Consider the following 20,762-nt stretch of genomic DNA (forward strand, 5'->3'; position numbering starts at 1 on the left):
GGGCTGGAGTGCCCCAGAACCGGTTTGGCCGGATTATGCAAGGGGCAGCCTTGTGCTCCCCATGCAGTGTCTGGTTTCTTTCAAACCTCCCTGCTACAATCCACTATCTCCTGTCTGAGGGGGTGTAACACCTCCCTGCAACAGGAAACCCTTTGTCCAGGCCCCATTTGGCTGAGTTTCGGTCAGCTTCAGGGGGTCAGACTCTTGTCTGTGGCAGAGGCATCCATTTTGTGGATCTAAGGTACTTTTAGAAATTAACCGCATTTAAGTAAAGTAACATGTCTTACTCCTCTAGAGGGGTGGAATGCTATCCCCGTCGCCAGAACTGGCGAGGGGATAGTATTCCAAATCGTATGACACCTTACACGACATGTTTTGATAAAGCCAAACCAGAGTTGCTATATAACCGCGAGGATTATAAGGCACTTAAGAGTATATGGTATGGCGTTATCCTGAAACAGCTTAGGGAGTTGTTCCCGACAGCTGCAGACAGGCTCAGCTCATGCTAGAGCTCCATCTCAAATTAAACCACGCACTCTGCCTCCAGGATTGATGAGGCCTTCCATAGGAGTGGCTCACAGGTTTATATGTGTCCAGATATAGGTTTAGATATAGGTATACTATACCTAAGTAAGGGGTGATTACACCACCTTACCCCAGCTGAGTGATCAGCCAGTTGTGTCAATTTAAGAACCAGCCAGGGGTGGCAAAAGATATGCTGCAGCCCCTGGTAGGCCTTGGTGGCCCCTATGCCCTGGGCACCTATAGTGCATTATACAGGGGCTGACAAGGAGTCCATTTCCAATTGTGGTATGTACCTAGGGTACATGGAATCCATTTTACAGAGAGAGCAGATGGCCTGGGGCCCTGATTAGCAGGGAACCAGGTCAACTAAGTCAAAAAACCAGCTAAACACAGGCAAAAAATCTGGGGTAACCATAGTCAGGTAGCCACCTTCCTACAACACTGATTCAAAAATCTTTTAAAAAATCATCGCTACCTGACTCGCTACTAACATCGAGTCTTTAGTTTCAAAATGGCAACACGGTTTTATACCCAAAAAAGGCACCACCGAGCAAATCCGCCGCACGATCACTTTATTCAATGCCGCAGAGGTGTCAGGAGACCCAATCTCGCGAATTCTCTTAGATGCAGAAAAGGCATTTGATTTGAGGTCTTCTGGCAATTTCTATGGGCTATCATGCGGCGGATCGGCTTTGGTCACAGAATAGTTCAGGCACTCTATCAAAATTCTACGGCTATAATTCTTATTAATGGCCAGTTGACAGAACAAATTAAGATCACAAGAAGGACGAGACAGGGGTGCCCTTGTTCACCCCTGTTATTCGCAATGTATATTGACCCCTTGATAAAAAGAATAGAGCTAAACCCTTATATTTTACCAGTCAGCAGGTTCGACACAGACACAAAAATTATGGCCTATGCAGACGACCTTGCTATAATAACTCCTGAGCCTGAGACTGCCATTAGGGCATTAGAATTAGAAGCACAGGAATGTGGCTTAATCTCAGGCTAGGCCATTAATAAATCAAAAATGCAGATAGTGGTAAATAGGAAAATTAGCTGGGTAGATAGTAGGATAACTGAAAAGGCGAAATATTTAGGAGTCTGCATAGTCTCTGATGTGGACATGGTAGTCTCCGAAAATTTGACTCCTCTTGCTACCACAATGGAAAAATCACTCCGGAAAATTGATAACTTGCACCTAACCTTAGTAGGAAGATGCAACGTTTTAAAGATGACATATTTTCCCAAGCTACTGTATTTGTTTCAGACTATCCCACTCGATTTTAGCAACCACTCACTTGCCATATATGAGCGATTTTTTTCTCGGTTCCTCTGGGCATACGCGCAGCCAAGGAGAGCATTTAATCTCCTCTCCCTTCCAAGGGAAAGGGGAGGCTGGGCTCTTCCTAATCTAAAACTATATTATTGGGCCTCAGCACTGCAATAATCCTGTGTACTACTACATGAAGACCATGTACTAAGCCCTTCAGGACTGCCTTCTCCTTATCTTTCACTCTTGGGTGAGAATGTAAGGGGCTGCTTGTGGCGTCAATTGGAACTTGGTTATTATAAGCGAGTCCGATTCAAGACTTTGCTCAGCACTTACCGAGTCTTTAACAATGTCCGCAAGATCTTTGGAATATCTAAATTAAACCACTGACCCCGGTCAGACACAATGATAATCTGCCACAGATATTTCAAAACATATATCTACGACAATGGTATCGAGCAGGGATTGGCAAACTAGGGGACTTGTTTAGCTCCGGCCATATTCGAACATTTCAAGATCTGCAAACCCGCGTCAAACTGAGCAATAATCAGATTTTCCAATATCAGGCCATTACGAGCTATCTAAAACATAAAACCGGCGGGTCTTCCGGCTTCACCACGGTTGGACTCATTGACAAATTAATAAACCCTAACCTGCCAAGGATAGGAAGTATCTATTCCATTTTGAATGAACAACGGCCAGATGACTTGAATAAAACTGACATTAAATGGCAACTCAAGGCAAATGCCCCGCCGAATGCTCTCCTCTCTGCCTTAAGTCTAGCACAAATATACCTTCTATCCTCGAAACTACAAGCGCAATTTTATAAAACCGCATTTTTTTTTGTAGACAACACCCAGCAAAGGTGCTAAATGGACATCAGGCTCCGGGGCAAATTGTCCATGCTGTGCTACATACAGTGCGGACGCTGTACATATGTTTGCCACATGTCCTAAACTTCAACCACTGATCCAAGATGTACAAAACTTTTTTTTAGCAAGATTCTTTTGCTAGATATTCAACTTACACCTTGTACGTTCTTGTTAGGGCTATATGACCGAGTAGACCCGAAAGCCGGCATTAATCTTCGTTGCAATGACTATCTTACGGATATGTATAGCTACCTATTGTAATAATACCTGAAACCTCCATATTTTGGGCAATAGCAAGCGAGGCTACTCGCCACAAACAGGTTGGAATGGGCAATTTACGCCAAAAAAGGTCGGAGGGCAAAGAAAAAGGGAATGATAGTTTGGGATCCTATGGCCAATTGGATTGAGGCTATGACCTACTAGGACTGAAAATATTCTGGCCACGCTTGCGCTCTCCCATCCGATCCCCTTCTACCTTTACTTCCTCCTCCCTAGCGACTCACTTCTCACTCATGTTGCCTAGCTTTGCTTTTTCTTCATATCAGAATTGACCCGCTCTCAGGCTATTTGTTTTGGATTTAATAATCATTGTCATGCTAGAACAGTACTTCTGAACATGCACCTAATTGTGTATATGTACCTTTTTCCTTCTTTTTTTTTTTGTTGCTGTTTTTCACGGACCTGGGGAGGGGAAGGAGGGGGGGGCTGTTTCAGAAGTAGCAGACAATTAATTTGTAAAGTGTCGGTTAAAAATTAAAAGATTAAAAAAAAGAAAAAAACATGGACCGCGGTCAGTGGACTCACATGTGCAGTATCCTGCAATGCCTGCTTCAAGCTGGTGCATTATAATTCTATGCATCTTTGGTTTGGAGGTCCCTTATGGTACAATATTTGTGGACCTGGGTTGTGGCAGATGAGGGCTATGGGTTTTCACATTTATAGTTTACCGTTACACTGTTTGCTGGGCCATGTTAGAAAACCAAAGGGGCTCAAAATGGCATATAAGCTACTGCAACTGCTTTTGATATTAGCGAGACAGAGTAGTCATAACATGGATGGGTCAAAATGCCCCCATGGTAGAACTCTGGCATCAGGATGTGCGGGAGTGCACATTCGCTGAAGAAATACATATGAAACTAAACATGCGGGATGAGAAACTAGAGAAAGATCTCAGGGAGTTGCGGGAACTATGTGATGCATTTGTGAATGCCAACGAGGACATGAGCACCTCAAATGACTCTGAGACAGATGTGAGTATGTCTGCAGAGGAGGGTGGACAGAGAGTGATTAGACTGTTAATAAGGTGTGGACGCATGAGATGGGATGCCCCAAGTATAAACTGCTTGGCTTTATTTATCCACATATGTACACATTACCTATGCCAAACCTAATAATTAGACTTTTATAATTGTACTGCAAATATATGTTTGATGAAACTGAAAAATAAAGTTTATAAAAAAAAATAGTCCATGACCATGCGCATTACCAGAAAGAGGAGGACTCGCACTACCTCATGATGCAAAAGACATGGAAAAACACATCTTGCACACATCCGTACCCAACACTAGATGCAGGAATATTCACAGAATGTGAATCTACAGCTGTTTACTGGGTTAGTAACATTTTACATACTTTCACGGCAGAATAATGCTGAAGAAAGTGTGCTAACAAAGCCTGTTTTTACAGTATTTATGGGAAGAGCTTTCTGCAAATGAAAACATTTTGCATGTGGAGAATAAAGAAAGTAACGTTAGACATTAACAGTGTACCTGCCTATTGTTTGGGGGTCATTCCAGGTTTTTGGAACTAGTTGTTTGCCTGGAAATCTAGCATAGATATTGATTTTCATATTCATAGTAGTGAATCTTAAATTATAAAAAGAAACATTACTAACATATTTTAGAATAAAGCCCTAGGAAAATAAGTGACAATCAAGCCTTATGTGTATCCCTAAAACTAGTGCTTTGATTTTCGTGTAATGGCATGTTTTTTGTGTTTTTTTTTAATTACTAAAAAGGATGATGGTACAGAAGAGAAACCATTGAAAATGAAAGCAAAAGACTCTTCTGAGAAAAAACGTAAAAGGAAGTTGGAAAAGGCTGAACTTCTTCATGGAGAGAGCAAGCAAAAGTCGAAGGAGCTAAAGAGACTGGATAAGCCAAAAAGGAAAAAGCTAAAATTGAACATGGACAAAGCAAAAGAACTGAACAAGCTTGCAAAGAAGCTAGCCAAAGAGGAAGAGAAGAAAAGAAAGAAAGAAAAGGCAGCAGCGGCAAAAGCAGAGATAGCAAAGGAAATAATTGAGAAGAAAAGAGAAAAGAAAGTGCTTGATATACCATCCAAGTACGACTGGTCTGGTGCTGAAGATTCTGAAGATGAGAATGCAGTTTGTGCATCCCAGAGCTGCCTGCGGCCATGCAAGGACAAGGTGAGTCACATTTTAATCTGATTACAGTCGGACAGAGGGGACACTTTTGAGTTAAACAAATAAAACAAAAATGTCCTACATGCCTATTCATGTACTTCTTTCCCAACATCCACATAGGTCTATCAATTAGTAGATCAGCCTTTAATAGTGTGTGTATATAATTATTTATATCTGATATAGACTTCTAGCTGCAGATTCTTTACCTTAGAATTATCCCCAGACAGCAAACTGGATCCAATTTTTTTTAGTGAGCAGTACCCCTGCATGCCAGTAGGTGGCGTAGTGCAGATCCACATGACGTCATCTGCACCGGAAGTGACGTGCAATGCATATATAGATGCCACCGCAGCGCACTGACATTTTTTCCACGCCAGTCAGCGCAGATCCAGAGACCTAATGCCAGTCACTTTTTGACTGACCGTTTTTTGACCCTTTGTCGAAGTCTTTTGAGAATGTTTTCCCCTGTTGTGGCAGGCATATCTACTATTGTGTTTGTCTCTGGTGCTTCAAGTGTGACAACGACGCAAATATCTGTGTCAACTGCAGCAACATGCACCCCAAGGCTTTGAGGGAGCGATCCCTGAAGCTCCTTGCTGCTCGATGTGTGACAGTCTCGATCCCGGTCGAGAGGAAGGTCCAGGGATTGGTCACAGAGCCATTGATCTTCTTGGCAGTTGAATTCGTGCAGGCATATGGGTAAGTCCCACAAAAAAAAAATAGAATAGGAAGTCGAAGAGGTCTTCAACTCTACCCGGTCTGTCTAAGTCATTCGGCGAGACGAGGGAGCCTTGTCATTCATGGCCTGGCGTGGTTAAATCTGCGCCTGGCTGGCTCCACATCTACCTGAGTTTCTGTGAACCAAAGCAACCCCAGCCCAACTACACAAATTTTAGGAGACCATGCCCTCATATTTGGGCTGTCTATCCCTGCTGGTGCGTATTCAGCGTGGCTGCCTCTGGCACCAGCCCCTTTGGCTCCACGGATGGATCTGGACTGGTGCCTGTCATACTATCTCGACGTTCCCCAATCCGAATTTTAATGCTCCCGGTGCCCTCCCCATTCTCATTCCCTGCTCCGACACAGAGCCAGAGTGGCGTCTTCCGATGACAACTCCAGCATCAATTGGAGCCATTACCTCCAGACCGGACGCTGAGCACTATTCCTATGGACTAGGACTTGGGGGAAATTAGGAGAAGCCACCTGACACTGAGGAATCCTATCCCCTAGACCCCAACATGGACTTATGGGAGGAGTTGTCAGACACCAGTGCACTGGACACCTCCCCAGATACTGCCATGGTCTCTTCACCTATCACAGCTAGTGAGGAAGCATCTCCTCCTACCATGGTTCCTGAGGAAGCATCTTCTATTGCTATGGGGGTTAAAAGGGCAACTGAGGTCCTGGACTTCAGACCTCCCTCAGTTGCAGTCAAGACTAATGTCTTGAAAGACGTGCTTCAGCCAGGAGTGAGCCCTTGGAACCATGTCTCCTTTTTAATAAAGCCATTAAGGATAGCCTGGTTGGGACCTGGTCCAAACCCTGCACAGGAGCTCCTGTAAACAGGACAATTGTACGTCGCCATCGCCCTGCCCCAGGGAACCCCAATTTCCTCACGCAAACACCCTAACCTGGAGAGCTTGGTGGTCCAAAGTGTGAACCCTTGCACATTCCCTACCACTGCACCTTATAGGGAATCCAAGAGGCTGAACACCTTAGGCAAGACCATGTTTTTTTTCCACCAGTCTGGCACTCCGTGAACACTGTGTGACTTTCTCCAGATTGTTCGAAGGGGCTACTACCTTCCCTTCATAACTACCCCCCCCCCCAACCATGCCACCCACTTGAGACAAGCTGACTGAAGACCATCTCTCCTTTCTCCACCATCTGGGTTAGTTAATCACTTTGCCCACCTTCTTTGCTCCCCAGGATCTATCTAAAGAAGAGGAACGTCTCGATCGTCTGGACCCAAAAAGAGCGTTGTCGTTCTACCTTGACTGCACTAAAGAGTTTCGGGTGGACAACCAACTCTTTGTGGGGTACATGGGAGTGAAGAAGGGAAGAGCAGTGCAGAAAAGGACCATTTCTCGTTGGGTCGTTCTCTGCATCATGATCTTTTATAGCCTGGCGAAGAAGCGCCACACTGAGGGATTAAGGGCCCATTGCACCAGGGGAAAGGATGCAACTCCTGCCTTGGCTCAGGGTGTCCCTGTGCAAGACATATGTCAAGCTGCAACGTGGGTGTTTTAGCACACGTTTGCAAAACATTCTTGTTTGGACGGTCAGGTCCGCAGGGACGGGCACTTAGCTCGCTTGCTAATGCTGGACTTCCTAGTTTACTAAATTTATCCGCTGCCCACCCCCGGGATAGTATGGCTTGGGTATCTAATTCAAATGTAAGGAATCTGCAGCTAGAAGTCTCTATCCGATTACCAAGTTACTTACCTTTGGTAACGCATTATCCAGTAGAGACTCTAGCTAAAGATTCCTTACAGCCACATCCATGCCTCCCTGCTTTGCGGACTAATGTTCTAGGGCTAGGGTTATTGACTCCTTTTCAAGGCTCTAGATTTGCTCACGACTACGTCAGTTACTTCGTGGCTCTGTGCTACTAGCATGGAAAAAACGAAAAGTACTGAAGTCCGCTTGCATAGGTGGCGCATATATAGGCACCGCAACGTCATAACCGACGCTGCCGACATGTACAACATTACGCTGAGCCTAATGGAGCCATCAGTTGCCTCGTGCAAGAGTTAGTGCTCAGCGAAAGTTTCCAGATCCAGCTTGACGCTTGGGATTTCAAAGGTAAGGAATCTGCAGCTAGATAGTCTCTACCAGATAATGCTTTATCGAAGGTAAGCAACTTGTTCTTCTAGAACCATGATCTACTTAATAGCAGGTAAGTTAAACTCTTCATACAATGTTACTTTCAGCAATACAGTGAATAATGGATTTGTATGAACATTCAGATTAATTTTACAGTTGAAAAAACGATTTGTAAACTGTTAAAACAGGCTTGTAATTGCTTTTAGATTACTTTTAGATCACTTTGTGATTACTTTTCTAGTTTGACATGAAGCACACCCCTAACACAGTTCAAGCAACCCAGGACATCGGTAAACCGGTTAACTCTGGTGAAGGCCTATGTTACTCTTTGTTGCAATACAAGACAGTTTTTCAGAGAAAACCCACCATGCAGACCTATTTAGAAACCAAAGGGTTACGTTTACAGTTGAGTAAAATGGTTGTAGGATTGGAGTTTTGGGGGTAATGGTTCCCCAAGGTTCAGTTTGGCATTCAAGTGGCACCACCAGTGGCACTAGGGCAGCCGGGTGAAGAGTACAGGGTTCCAATGTTAGCCAATGGGGTTAGGGAGCACCTTGGTTAGAGACTGCTCACAGGCAGGCCACTCCATTGCATAAACCAAGCTCCTAGGGTTAAGGTCAGGGCAAAGGAGATCCCAGGTTGGCACCAACCATGTCCACACCACCAGCAGCACAGGTGCGGCCAGGTGCAGGGTGCTCAAGAGGTGTCCGGGAGGCCAATGCTTTTCAATGGAGGATGTCAGTCGAGAAAAATGGCTGCGGGCTGGAGACAGAAGACTGGATAAAGAAAAGCAACGACTGGAGGTAGAAAATGAAGAGTTGCTGGACACCAGGACGCCGTCTGTTAGGCACCTCAGGACTCAGAAGCTGCGGGTGCAGTGGTGTCCTATTGTGTTGGGATCTTCTCACCGGTTCCGGTCGCGGTTGGGAGGACCCATTGAGATGAGGCTGCAGGCGTCGAGGAGAAGGTTGGTGGTCCAAAACTGGATCACAGGTCAGGATAGCCGCGGTGACCTCTGGGGTGTTGGGTCACACAAACTCGGGTCATGGGCGTCAGGTGCAGAGTCAATCAACCAATCAAAGGGTTTATAGAGCGGGTTTATAGAGCGCAGCTGCTCACCCGGAAAGGGTCTCAAGGCGCTGGAGGTGGGCGGGGCGCAGCTCCCGAAAGTTCACGGAGCTCAGTCGAAAAGCTAGGTCTTGAGATCCTTCAAGAACTTGGGGAGTGATGGCGTCTGTTGGAGGTGGCGAGGGAGGGAGTTCCATGCCTTGGTAGTGAGGAGGGAGAAGGAGCGTCCTCCTGCTCTGGTCTTCCTGTGCGGGGTACCGTCGCAAGGGAGAGCTGGGCCGAGTGGAGGGATCATTGGGCTGCATGGAATGTGAGGGGGTGGTTCATGTAGGAGGGTCTGGTGTTGTGAAGGGCTTTGTGAGCATGAGTGAGAAGCTTAAGGTGATTCTCTTCTCAACGGGGAGCCAGTGTAAGGCCTGTAGGTGTTGGCTGATTTGGCAGTGGCGTGGTAAGTTGAGGACTAGTCTGGCTGCAGCGGTGTTCTGGTGTTAGCCGGTGAGGTTCTTGTTGATCCCGGCTTAGAGGACGTTGCTGTAATCCAGTCGGCTGATGATGAAAGTGGGGGTGACCGTTTTCCTGTGTTCGGGGTGAATCCAGTGGAAGGTCTTTCGGAGTAGGCGGACGGTTTGGTAGCAGGAAGAGGTGACGGGGTTGATCTGGCAGTCCATTTTGATTTCAGAGTCCATGATGATTCTGAGGTTGTATTCATGGTCCAAGGGGGAGAGAGGGATACCACCAGATATTGTTCAAGGCATCTGGGTGCAGGCACATGATGAGCACCTCGGTTTTGTCCATGTTGAGTTGTAGGCAGCTGCTCTTCATCCACCTGGCGGCTGCTTCCATTCCGTTTTGAAAGTTGTGTTTGGTGGTGTTGGCTTTATTGGATAGGGAGAGGATGAGTTGGGTGCCGTCTGCGTATGATATGATGTTGAGTCCATGTGATCTGATGATGGATGTGGACGGGGCCATGTAGACGTTGAACAGGGTCGGGCTGATGGAGGATCCTTTTGGGACTCTTCAGAGGGGGAGGACTCGCGGATCCGGCTGGATCAGGAGTCGTGGCTTGGCTTGGTGTGGGACAAATCCGGTGTCCACAGGAATACAGAGTTCTTTAGTAAGGCAGGGCAGGTCCCCAGGGTTCTTGGAGGCTGCTGGCTGCAGGACACGCCAGGTTCAGCTTGCAGGAGTTTAAGAGCAGGCGACAGGCCAGTAGGGTTGGGGCCAAAGCAATTGTTGTTGTCCTCTTCTGCAGCACGGCTCTTCAGTCCTTCTTCTTGTCATGCTGAATCTGAAGAGGCAAGGTTCAGGGGTGCCCCTAAATACTAGATTTAGGGGTGTTATAGAGGTGTGCAGGCTGGGGACCAATTGGTCCCTACCCTGGGGTGTCTACACCCCCAAGTATGCCACCCTCCAGTGGGAGGAGGGCATAAGCTTCTTTCAGATTGGAGGAGTCCCAATCTACAAGATGGAGGGGACTGAGATGTAGGCTTCAACTCACCTCCCCTACCTGAGGGGTGGAGTAGGCAGAGGTGGGCACACCTCCCTTCCTGACCTGGCTTTCCCACCGGTTCACATGCCCAAAATGGGGGTCAGAACTGGTGGGAGTCAGTTACGGATAGTAGCAAAAGTCTGGTGGCAGCTAATAAAGGCAATAGGTCTTTGAAACTTCCTCTTCGAGGACCCTGTCCATCCTAGGGGAGGAGGAGGCGTGACACCTCTGCCCAGGTTGTGCTTTGTTTCCAGACCCAGAGAGTGGCGGGCTCTCTACTCAAGGAAGCCTGTTTGGGGCTGGCAGATGACAGGGAGCCAGTCAGGAACCAAACAGAGTCCGTCAATTTTTAGGGGGCATTTCTAAGATTTTTTTTATTGAATCAAACATTGGCAACAGTATGGGTTTAATGTGCTGGGATATTTGATACAAAACTTCCCATCCTTCAGTAAAGCCGTCATGGTGCTGTGGTGTTCGTGTTGACAGACTCCCAGCCCATGTACTCAAAATGGCTCACTGCACTTGCAATGTCTGTGCATGGCATGGGCACTGTAGGGACATAATGCTCATGCAGCTATGCCCTCACCTGTGGTATGGTGCAACCTGCCTTAAGAGCTGTAAGGCCTGCTAGAAGGGTGACTTGCCTATGCCACAGGCAGTGTTGGTGGGCGTGGCACCAAGGGGTGTGTTCAGCAAAACACACAAGCCTTCATCAGCCAGGATAGCTTGACTCCAGTGGCGTAGTGAGCAAGAGACCACGTCTGGGCATACCCTTACCACATAGGGTGATCAGCAAATCACACAAGATGATGGATGGAATGTTGTACAATGGCAAAACATTCACCCCCAGTCACAGATCTGGGTTTAATCCATTGTTATTGTGCTCACCAAGCCACCCCAGTTCAGACATGGCCATATCCAAATCAGTCTTGACCCTGTGCCTCATGGGAACAGCCCAGACCGAACTGCCAAACCATGTCTTCCCTAGACCGGAATCAAGCATTCTAGGGCCGATTTCTGGCTATCAGCCTTCATCAGCCAGGATAACTTGACTCCAGTGGCATAGTCAGCAAGGGACCCACGATTGGGCATACCATTCCCACATAGGGTGATCAGCAAAACACACAAGATGATGGACGGAATGTTGCACACTAGCAAAACATTCACCCCCAGTCACAGATCTGTGTTTAATCCATCGTTATTTTGCTCACTGTGAGAAAGTGGCTCTATATATACTGGATCAGAATAAGGTACAGTGTGTATAGAGTCCACAAACCCCAGAGGTGTAACAGAGGTTAAAGCCAGATGTGACCTTACTCTCTAAAGTGGTAGCTTGGTCGAGCAGTAAGGCAGTACCAGAGGACAGTGTAAAGCATTTGTTGTACACACTCAGGGCCAGATGTAGGTAATAAAATATTTACCACCTCTTAAATACCGTTTCACACCGACTCTGTATTACCGAGTAGGAAAATGAGATGTAGGTAACAATGCCGGTAACAAATACCGACTCGGAACCTGTCGGTAATCGGAAACGGAATTTACCGACTCGGAATATACCTACACGGTAAAATTCGAGACGGAAAAACCCAAACTGATCCACCGGTGCCATGGCCCATAGGAATGAATGGCAACTCCCGACCCGGAAAATACCGAGTCGGTAAAAACTGACCCGGTATTTACCGTGTCGGAAATATGCGTCGAAGATTTTGAAACTGACAAACATGTGTGCCTGTGAACCAATCAGGTACTCCAACCACACCCAAATCCAAAGCCACAGGGGAACTAACCAATCAGATCCAAGCACCACACCCCAGTACCTGGGACAGGCCACGCCCATGCAGGTGCAGAAACCAACAGTCAGGAGAGCAGGAGGACAGAGTGTGGAGCAGCCTTTCCTGAGACAAACAACACTGCAAGATGGAGAGCCAGGAGGCACAGAGAGATGCTGCAGAGCGCAAAAGGAAGCAGAAGTTCAGCCAGGAGGAACTGCAGGTGCTAATTTCGGAGATTGTCAGACATTATGGCAAAATTTTTGGAAAGCAAACTCTGCATGTTGCAGAATCAATCAAACGCAGCACCTGGTTGGACATACAAGGCAAGGTAAATGCCATTGGTGTCACCCACCGTGACCTTAAAGACCTAAAAAAACGGTGGTATGACATCCGCATAATCACCAAGAAAAAACTTGCTGCCCACCGCAGGGAAAGTGCTGCTACAGGGGGAGGAAGAAACAGAGCCCCCAGACTCACGGACATCGAGGAGATGGTGGCATCCACCCTTGAGAAGGAATGTATTCACGGAATTGGAGACGCTGACAGCTCAGCAAGAGGAGCAAAGAAACCAGGTAAGATGCAAGAACATTATCATTTACCCATTTACCTATTCCCCTCACAGGACAAATCAGACTCCACAACAGGTTTAACTAATGTCCTGCAATGCATCCTGGGAAATGTAGTCATGTGTAGATACCTCAGAGCAGTCAGCGTGCATTGCAGCAAGGGGAGCAACAGACAACTAGCATAGGCAAATGAGAGACAGGCAAAAGTGCAATAGAAGTGTATTTTATCACATGACACAGGTGAACAACATCACTGACACAATGTCCATGTCTGTCCACAGGAGAGTCAAAGCGCAGCACAGCAGAGGTCAGAGAGAAGAGGAGGGAAGGAGCCGGACCTAGCACATCTCACGGAGGGAAGGACCAAGAGCAGGCAGCCGCGATACCTGAGGAGGCAACTGCAGAAAATCCACAATCCCCTCTCCTATTCGGTAGTCAGGACACAGGAGCGGCAGAACAATCACCCACCCCCACATCACCATCCCCAGTGCTGGGAAGAGTAAGGAGCCATGATGTGCCCCCTCGCAGAATACTGCAAACATCATCGGAGGAGGAGGTGGAGGGTGACACACAGGACAGAGGCAACACCGAGCAGCAGCCCAGTCCCAGAGTCACGCGGGCCAGTGTCCGAGGGCGACGGCCACGGGAGGTAGAGGATGTGCGTCAAGTCCAGGGTGTCTTCTGCGGACTGGAGGCCACCATGGTGAAGATGCAGCGCCTGCAGGCAAAAGCGATGATGGGGGTTCAGAGGCAGGCACGCACAACAAATAATAAACTGGAAGCAGTAGGCAAGGGCATAGGGGAAATGGCAGAAAGCATGCAATCCATGGCGTCAGGAATATCTGATATTACACAGTGCATGACTGTCCTGTGTGACAAGTTGGACAGGGACCATTTAGAGAGACGCAAGGCCCGTGTGGATGTGCGACAGCAAACCAAGGCCCTGAACAGGTTTGCCACTGCTACCACTGTGCTGTGCAGACGGTCAGTGACGATGCAGGATGCCATAGTGCAGTGCTGCAACAATTTAACTGAAGGTATGGCCAGGATGACCTCTGCTATGGAGCTCGTGCTCGCGCATCAGACTGGCACTGGAGGCAACACTTGTGCAGCCGAAAGCGAGGGGTCCACCAGCAGGAGTGGTGCAAGCACTCCTGTGCATGACTTACGGAGGAGTGGCAGGCGTCGGGGAAGTGTGACAGGCCAGAGTGAGAACATTGATTCACAGCCACAGCAGCCCCGCCCTGTGGCCCGTGGCCACAAACAATGACTTTGCCCTCCACCCAAGGCTGTAGTCACGGTGGTGTTAACCGTGACAACACACTCATGGAGTGTTTGATATAGTGAGCCCAATGTGAGCTAGCAATGCTGTGGCGTAGTGAATATTAAACTACTTACACAAAGTTACATTCATGCCTGTGTCTCTTTACTCACTCAGAAATATTGTTGTGTAACCTCTTCCCGTCTCAGTCTCCCATCTGTAGCTGCTGCTGCCACTGTAGCTTTGGGGCTCTGCCTCCTCTGGGTCGTCATCAATGTCCTCATGATATGTGAGCTCCACCTCAGTGCCTTGCTTGGTGGCGAGATTATGCAACATTGCACAGGTCGCTATTATTTTGCAGCAGATGATTGGGGTGTACTGCCGTGCACCTCCACTCTTGTGGAGGCAGCGAAACCTGCTCTTCAGGAGTCCAAATGTGCACTCAACAACGTTTCGTGTGGATCTGTGAGCCACGTTGTATCGCCTTTCACTCCTGGTGGATGGGTTGACGTAGGGAGTGAGCACAAAGGACCGCAGGGCATATGCACTGTCGCCTAGGGGGAGAAAGATAGACATTAATTGCAAGTACATGAGACGTAGATGTGATGTGGGTGTCAGGGTGTGTCATTGTGATTTACCTAGCAGGTATCCATTTCCAAATTCTCCGGCAAGTAGGCGTGTGTATATTCCACTATTCTGGAATATGTAAGAATCATGGGTACTTCCGGGGAACTTGGCTACGATGTCAGTGATGAGGTTCCCTGCATTACATATGACCTGGACGTTGATGGAGTGCGTCGATTTGCGATTCCTGTATATGTGCTCTGTGGCTGCAGGTGGACAGAGTGGGACGTGGGTGCCATCGATGCAGCCTATCACGTGAGGGAAGTGTGCCAGTTGATAAAAGTCTGTCTTGGTTTTGGCTAATTCTGCCGGTGTAACAGGGAATGAAATATAATGCCCCATCCTCTGCATCATGGCGTCAAGAAACCTCCTGAAGAAGCGGGACAGGCAGCCCTGGGACACGCCACCCACTACAGCTATCACACTCTGGTAGCTCCCTGAGGCCAGCAGGTGTAAGCTACATAGCACCTGGACATGAGGTGGGATGGCATGGGCCCTGGGTGTTGGGTGGTCCAGGAGAGGGTGTAGGTCCCTGATCAATTGCTTGATGGTGTCTGGGTGTAGCCTGTACCTCTGCAGTATTTCAGGCTCTGTCAGTTGGAACAGTGTTATCCTCTGCCTGTACACTTGTTCCTCCCTTAGCCATTCTCTCTGTCCTGCTGCCTGTAGTCTCTGCCGTCTTGCTATGATGTAAAAAGCCGCCATCATGGGTCCTGAGGTGCATTTTGGGACTTTTTTTATAGCCCTCCCTTGGTTACCACCTGCTTTCAATCCATGGTAAATACCGACTAAAAAATACAGTTTTTCTGCAGATTCGGTATTTTTGGGCTTACCTACATCTCCAGGGGCAATTATTACCGTTTCTTATTTTCCGAGTCGGAAAATACGAACTCGGTATTTATGTATACGGTAGATTCCGACACTGTAATTTTACCGGGTCATTTTTACCGAGTCGGTATTTTTCCGACTCGGGTTTTCATTTATCGGAAAATAATGGCCTCCTACTTCTCATTTCCTGGATTCCGGTCGGTAACGGCCGATTTTACCGGTTTTCGGCCGTTACCGGCCGGTAAACGCCTACCTACATCTGGCCCTCAGTCAGCAAAAGGTTTCACACACTCAAAGACTGAACTCCAGGCCAATTGTTTTTTATCAAAGATATAGTTGTTTTATTTCTAGAACCAACAGGTCTCAAAATATACTGTTCTCAATATGAGAGATCTCAGATGAGTACTTTGCAGAAAGGCAATAAACTTGGTAAACACAATAGGTACAGGGGTTGCAGTAGGCAACACAATTCTACACACAATTTAACAGTAAGCTCAATGGATTTTCTTATATAAACACAGTTGATTACTTTGTAGATTACTTTGGTAGTTCCAGGACTGGCTCCTAGATTCAGTCCTGGGATCTAAGCTGAAAACAGTTTAGTAAAAACGCTTTAGGTATTGCAGTGATTTTTCAGGAATATAAAGCTATTTAAAAAGTTCACACTTAGAAACTTTGCAACAAAAATCTGGCAATGTTATCCAATGGGAGGAAATCCAGTTTTCAGGTAAAGTACAATCTTGTTACTTTGGTAATCCAGTACTGGGCTCCTGGGTCCAGCACTGGGGTCTCAACTTAAAAAAGGTAAACAATTTCATTTCAGTATTTCGTATGATTTTTTAAGAATATTTAAAGTATTCAAAAGTAGACACTTAGAAGAAATTTCATAGAAAAGCAGACAATGAGTGCCTTTGGAGAAAATTCAGATTACTAGTAAACCAGGTAAGGATTACTTTTGTGGTTCAGTACTGGGCTACAGGTACAGTACTAGCTCCTCTCCTGATCACAGGTGAGTACTTCGGAATTCGGTTGATTTTATATGAATATTTTAAGTTTCCAAAACTTAGAAGATTTTTCGAGTCAAACCAGTCAATGTTATCCATTGGCAGGTAAGTGAGTTACCGGTTTCCAGGTGAGTACTTGACTGGTGAAGTCGTGGTTCTGGGCATAGACTCAAGGGTCTCCCAGGGTCATGTAGGTACAGTTGGTTCACCCTCAGCGGTGCAGGGGCGGCCGGGTGCAGAGTTAGTTAGGCCCAATGTTATCCAATGAGGGAAAGGGGGCCTCCGGTTGGTGGCTGCTGGCTAGCAGGCCACTCGGCTGTGGGAGCTGGGCTCCTGGTCACTTGCTCAGGGCAAAGGGGGAAGCAGGATAGGACAAAGGTGGCACAGCCAGCGGTACTCGGACGGCTAGGTGCAGGGTGCTTTTGAGCCGTCGGGCGCTCAATGGTATCCAATGGGAAAGGTCAAAAGGGAACAAAGGCTGCAGGCACAGGGTCAGACTGATTTGCATATCACCATGTCTGAACTGAGGTGGCGAAGTGAGCTAAAGAATGATGATGGATTAAACCCAGATCAGTTGACTGAGGGTGAGTGCTTGCAATGTTCAACACTCCGTCAATCATCCCTTTTGGTTTTGCTTTGTTTGCCCTAAGTTGGCAGGGTATGCCCAGACTTGGTTCCCTTACTCACTTTGCCACTGGATTCAAGCTAGCCTGGTTTATGATGGCTGATTAGCCAGAAACCGGTCCCAGGATGCTTGTTTCCGGTCCAGGGAAGACATGGCTTGGTAGTTCGGGCTGGACTGTTCCCGTGAGGCACAGGGTCAGACTGGTTTGCATATGGCCATGTCTGAACTGGGGTGGCGACGTGAGCTAAAGAATGATGATGGATTAAACCCAGATCAGTTGACTGGGGGTGAGGGCTTGCAATGTTCAAAACTCCGTCCATCATCCCCTTTAGTTTTACCAAGGGGTGTGTGCCATGTCGACTCTTCAGTTTGGTCTGCACCAAAACACCCAGCCTGCTATGGCATGGTGATGGTGTTAAGGTGAGGGGTCTCGAAGGGTAACATAAAACATGCTGTAGCCCTCTCTGGGCACAAGGCCCTTGGTACCAGTGGTACCTTTTACAAGAGACTTCTATGTGGCCAGGGGTGTGCCAATTGTGTGTACCAAGGTACAGTTTTGGGAGAGAACACAGGTGGTTGGGCCTGGTTAGCAGAATCCCTGTACACACTCAGTCAAGTTGGTATCAGGTTTCTGGCATACATTTAGGGAGTAACCATGTAAAAATGGGGGACATTCCTACACTCACCCTTTTCATGTTGCTTCTGTTTGGGACTTGTAGGGTGTTTTGGTGCTGCGTTTTACCTTTTTACCCTTCTGGATCTAAGAGATCATACATTTTGTTAATTAAATGTCCTATAATAATTGAAACATTTTTCTTTTAGATGGGTTTTTACAATTTGTAATGTTATATTGTGCTTTTTTATGATTAACTCTGTACACTTCTCAGGCACTTCTTTTGCATATGTACTAGCTTATTCTCATTTCCTTCTGTTTCAGGTGGACTGGGTGCAGTGCGATGGTGGCTGTGATGAATGGTTTCATCAAGTTTGTGTTGGAGTCTCCCCAGAGATGGCTGAGAATGAAGATTACATCTGTATAAAATGTTCCCGAAAGCAGATGCACTGCTCTATGAGCCCAGGCTTAGTTCCACTCTCCTTCACACCAAGTTTTCAGCTGCCAGTTCAGAACTTAAAGGAAGAAACAAGCTAGCAGTGGCTCAAAATATAAGAGGTGTAGAATAATGGACATCACTGATCTTTTAAAAGAAAGAACGGTTGTAAAGCTAACATAGCTGTTACCAAGGCTTCTCTATACAAGATAAGAAAAGGCTTGTAAGGGATGGCGTTCTCTGCATTTTTACAGAGGGATGTACCCATTGAGTCTCTTAACTTATCTATGTGCTGAAATATTTGTCAAAATTTGAAGCCAGTATTTTAAACCGAGTACTTCATGTTTGGTGTGATGTACAGCAGCACTTTGGGTGCAGGACGCTATCTGGGCGTGAAAGAGGCAATAGATTAGACTTTGTGTCTTTGTTGCAAATCAGTCACATGGTCAGGTCTTGCACTGCTTAAAAGTAGTACACAGTATATAGTGATCAGCCATGTTGCACACTTGATGAGTGCTGAAATTGAAGTGTGCACAACTCAACCTCCATTCTAATGAGATGTTTCCTTCAGGAACCTGCAGTTATCACCATACAACTGAAAAATAACAAAACAAATGTAAGAAATTCAACATATTAAGTTTGCAACTTGTCCAATTTGAGCTGCAAAAGGTGATGGTAGTAGACAGCTATCGCCTTTTGATGATAGAGATAGAAACCTTGGGCGATGTATAAAGCTGTGCTTTGTACCTGAAATACACTCTCTTTATGTCTCGGAGAAGATACAGTAATGCTAAGGAAGGTATTGGTTATGTCCCCAGAGTTTGTTCCCTTTCAGTGGGTATGGTATATCAGTGTCAAACTGATGCTGTAGAGTGGTAAAAGCTCACTTGTAAGCAGGAGTAAAATCTAATTTTGGTGGTACAGTCCTATCTTGCAAGATTTAAGCTGAATGATAATTTTTTGTTTGAATGCCTGCATTGGACTTAGACATAAGAGCTGTCCCAGTGTCTAGTTTGCACCATGTTAACTTCAAGATCATGTGGGAAAGAGTGGACTCTTAAAGTCGATGAACAGATGAACGATTCATGAATACACTTGTGGTTTGAGCGAATTTCGGGACTACCTGCACCCCACCACTGGTGGTTACCTGCAACACCTCCTACAGTCTGTGAGCACCACCCCCTACAGTCTGAGCAAGGATTATTCGAACAACACTTTACAGTTTCATCTGGCAGACTCACACGAGGGGAATCTGGATATTTGTGTGAACTGAGTAGCTACAAAATGGCAGCTTGTCTTTGGTAACATACTCCAGTGCAGAGCCGTTTCTGAAGTGTTTCCAACATCTCACTGATCAGGCATAGCAGCACCTGTGATCTTTCCTTCTGGTTCTTGAAGACTTTACTGATTGTTTCTTCTTTCTCAGCCCAGATAAAGAGAAAACAACTTCTGGTATACCCAAGTGGCGGTCACAGTTGAGACCATGTTATATAGTAAATATTTTTTGTTTTAAAAAAAGACTTGTTTTTACTTTTTTCTAATGTCTCTGACTACTGACTGTTCTACAAATAGATTATTTTTCTTTGGTGTTATATTTCCTATGTCCCCTATCAAGCGGTATGATTTGCACGCATGGAAATCTTTTTTTTCCACTCCATTACCTCTTTCTTTTGAAAGGATTTGGCAGTGTCGCTATATTGCTGGCTGGATCAGACCTGTATCAGAACTATATATAAGTGGATCCATACCTCTTAATAAGGCACATTATGCTTTGGTGATGTGTTGGTCACAGAAGGTATCTGGTCTTTACCCTTTGTAACCTGTGTAGGCTTTGTCAAAGGGTGAAGCAAGACACTCCATTCCATTGTTCCCTCGTGCGCTCATTCCCCTGCAAATGAAGACCGTTGTATGTAGAACACAGTCTAGCTGAAAGACTAGCTTGGATTTAAAAGAATATGAAAACAAAAATGAGTCTTCTGTCTTTAATTTAGTATGTTTTTCAAGAAATGCTACTCTACTCTCCATACATTAGATGATGCTACTTTCATTGTTATGTTTTAAAGACTTTATACACTGTCTGGGGAACTATTTATGTTTTCCCTCTTTGTGTATACATATGCAGGGTCATGTGTGTTGTCTGCTACCACCCTGTTAATCTGAAAGAAACACGTTGGTGTTAGATTCCTTACCTTAGAATATCCCCAGACGTCAGACTGAATCCGGAAAGTTTTTGTCAGCAGTACCCCTGCATGTCGGTAGACATCGTCTGCGGCTCAGCGTCTGTCGTCGTGATTGCCGAGATGACTTCGTCGGAGTACTTAGACGCTGCCCTTGCGCGCTGACATCAGTTCTTATTTTTTCCGTGCCAGCATGCGCAGATCAGCGACCGACCCCCACCGCTGGTGTCTCTACTGTCTCGGGGCCGACCACAACGACAAGTCGTGCCCCGACTGCCTGGCCTTGACCTCGAAAGCTAGGTGGGAGCTTCTCGAACTCGTCTGGCTCGAAGTCCTCCGGTAAGTCGAAGAAGAAGTCAAAGAGGTGACATCGCTCTT

At 46.6% G+C, this 20,762-nt stretch overlaps 1 protein-coding gene across 3 annotated transcripts in view; it reads left to right on the top strand.

Moving 5' to 3' along the window:
* KDM5A (lysine demethylase 5A) overlaps nucleotides 1-20,175 on the top strand; it is a 749,711-nt gene extending 729,536 nt beyond the window's left edge. For all 3 annotated transcript variants that reach the window (XM_078673709.1, XM_078673710.1, XM_078673708.1), the window contains 2 exons: nucleotides 4,688-5,098; nucleotides 18,096-20,175. In XM_078673709.1, coding sequence (XP_078529835.1) covers nucleotides 4,688-5,098; nucleotides 18,096-18,308 — 624 coding nt within the window. In that variant the 3' untranslated portion in view covers nucleotides 18,309-20,175. The remainder of the gene's footprint in view (nucleotides 1-4,687; nucleotides 5,099-18,095) is intronic.
* The last annotated feature ends 587 nt before the right edge of the window (nucleotides 20,176-20,762 follow it).

This window comes from Lissotriton helveticus, chromosome 1_1 (assembly GCF_964261635.1).
Source record: "Lissotriton helveticus chromosome 1_1, aLisHel1.1, whole genome shotgun sequence".
Taxonomy (NCBI): domain Eukaryota; kingdom Metazoa; phylum Chordata; class Amphibia; order Caudata; family Salamandridae; genus Lissotriton; species Lissotriton helveticus.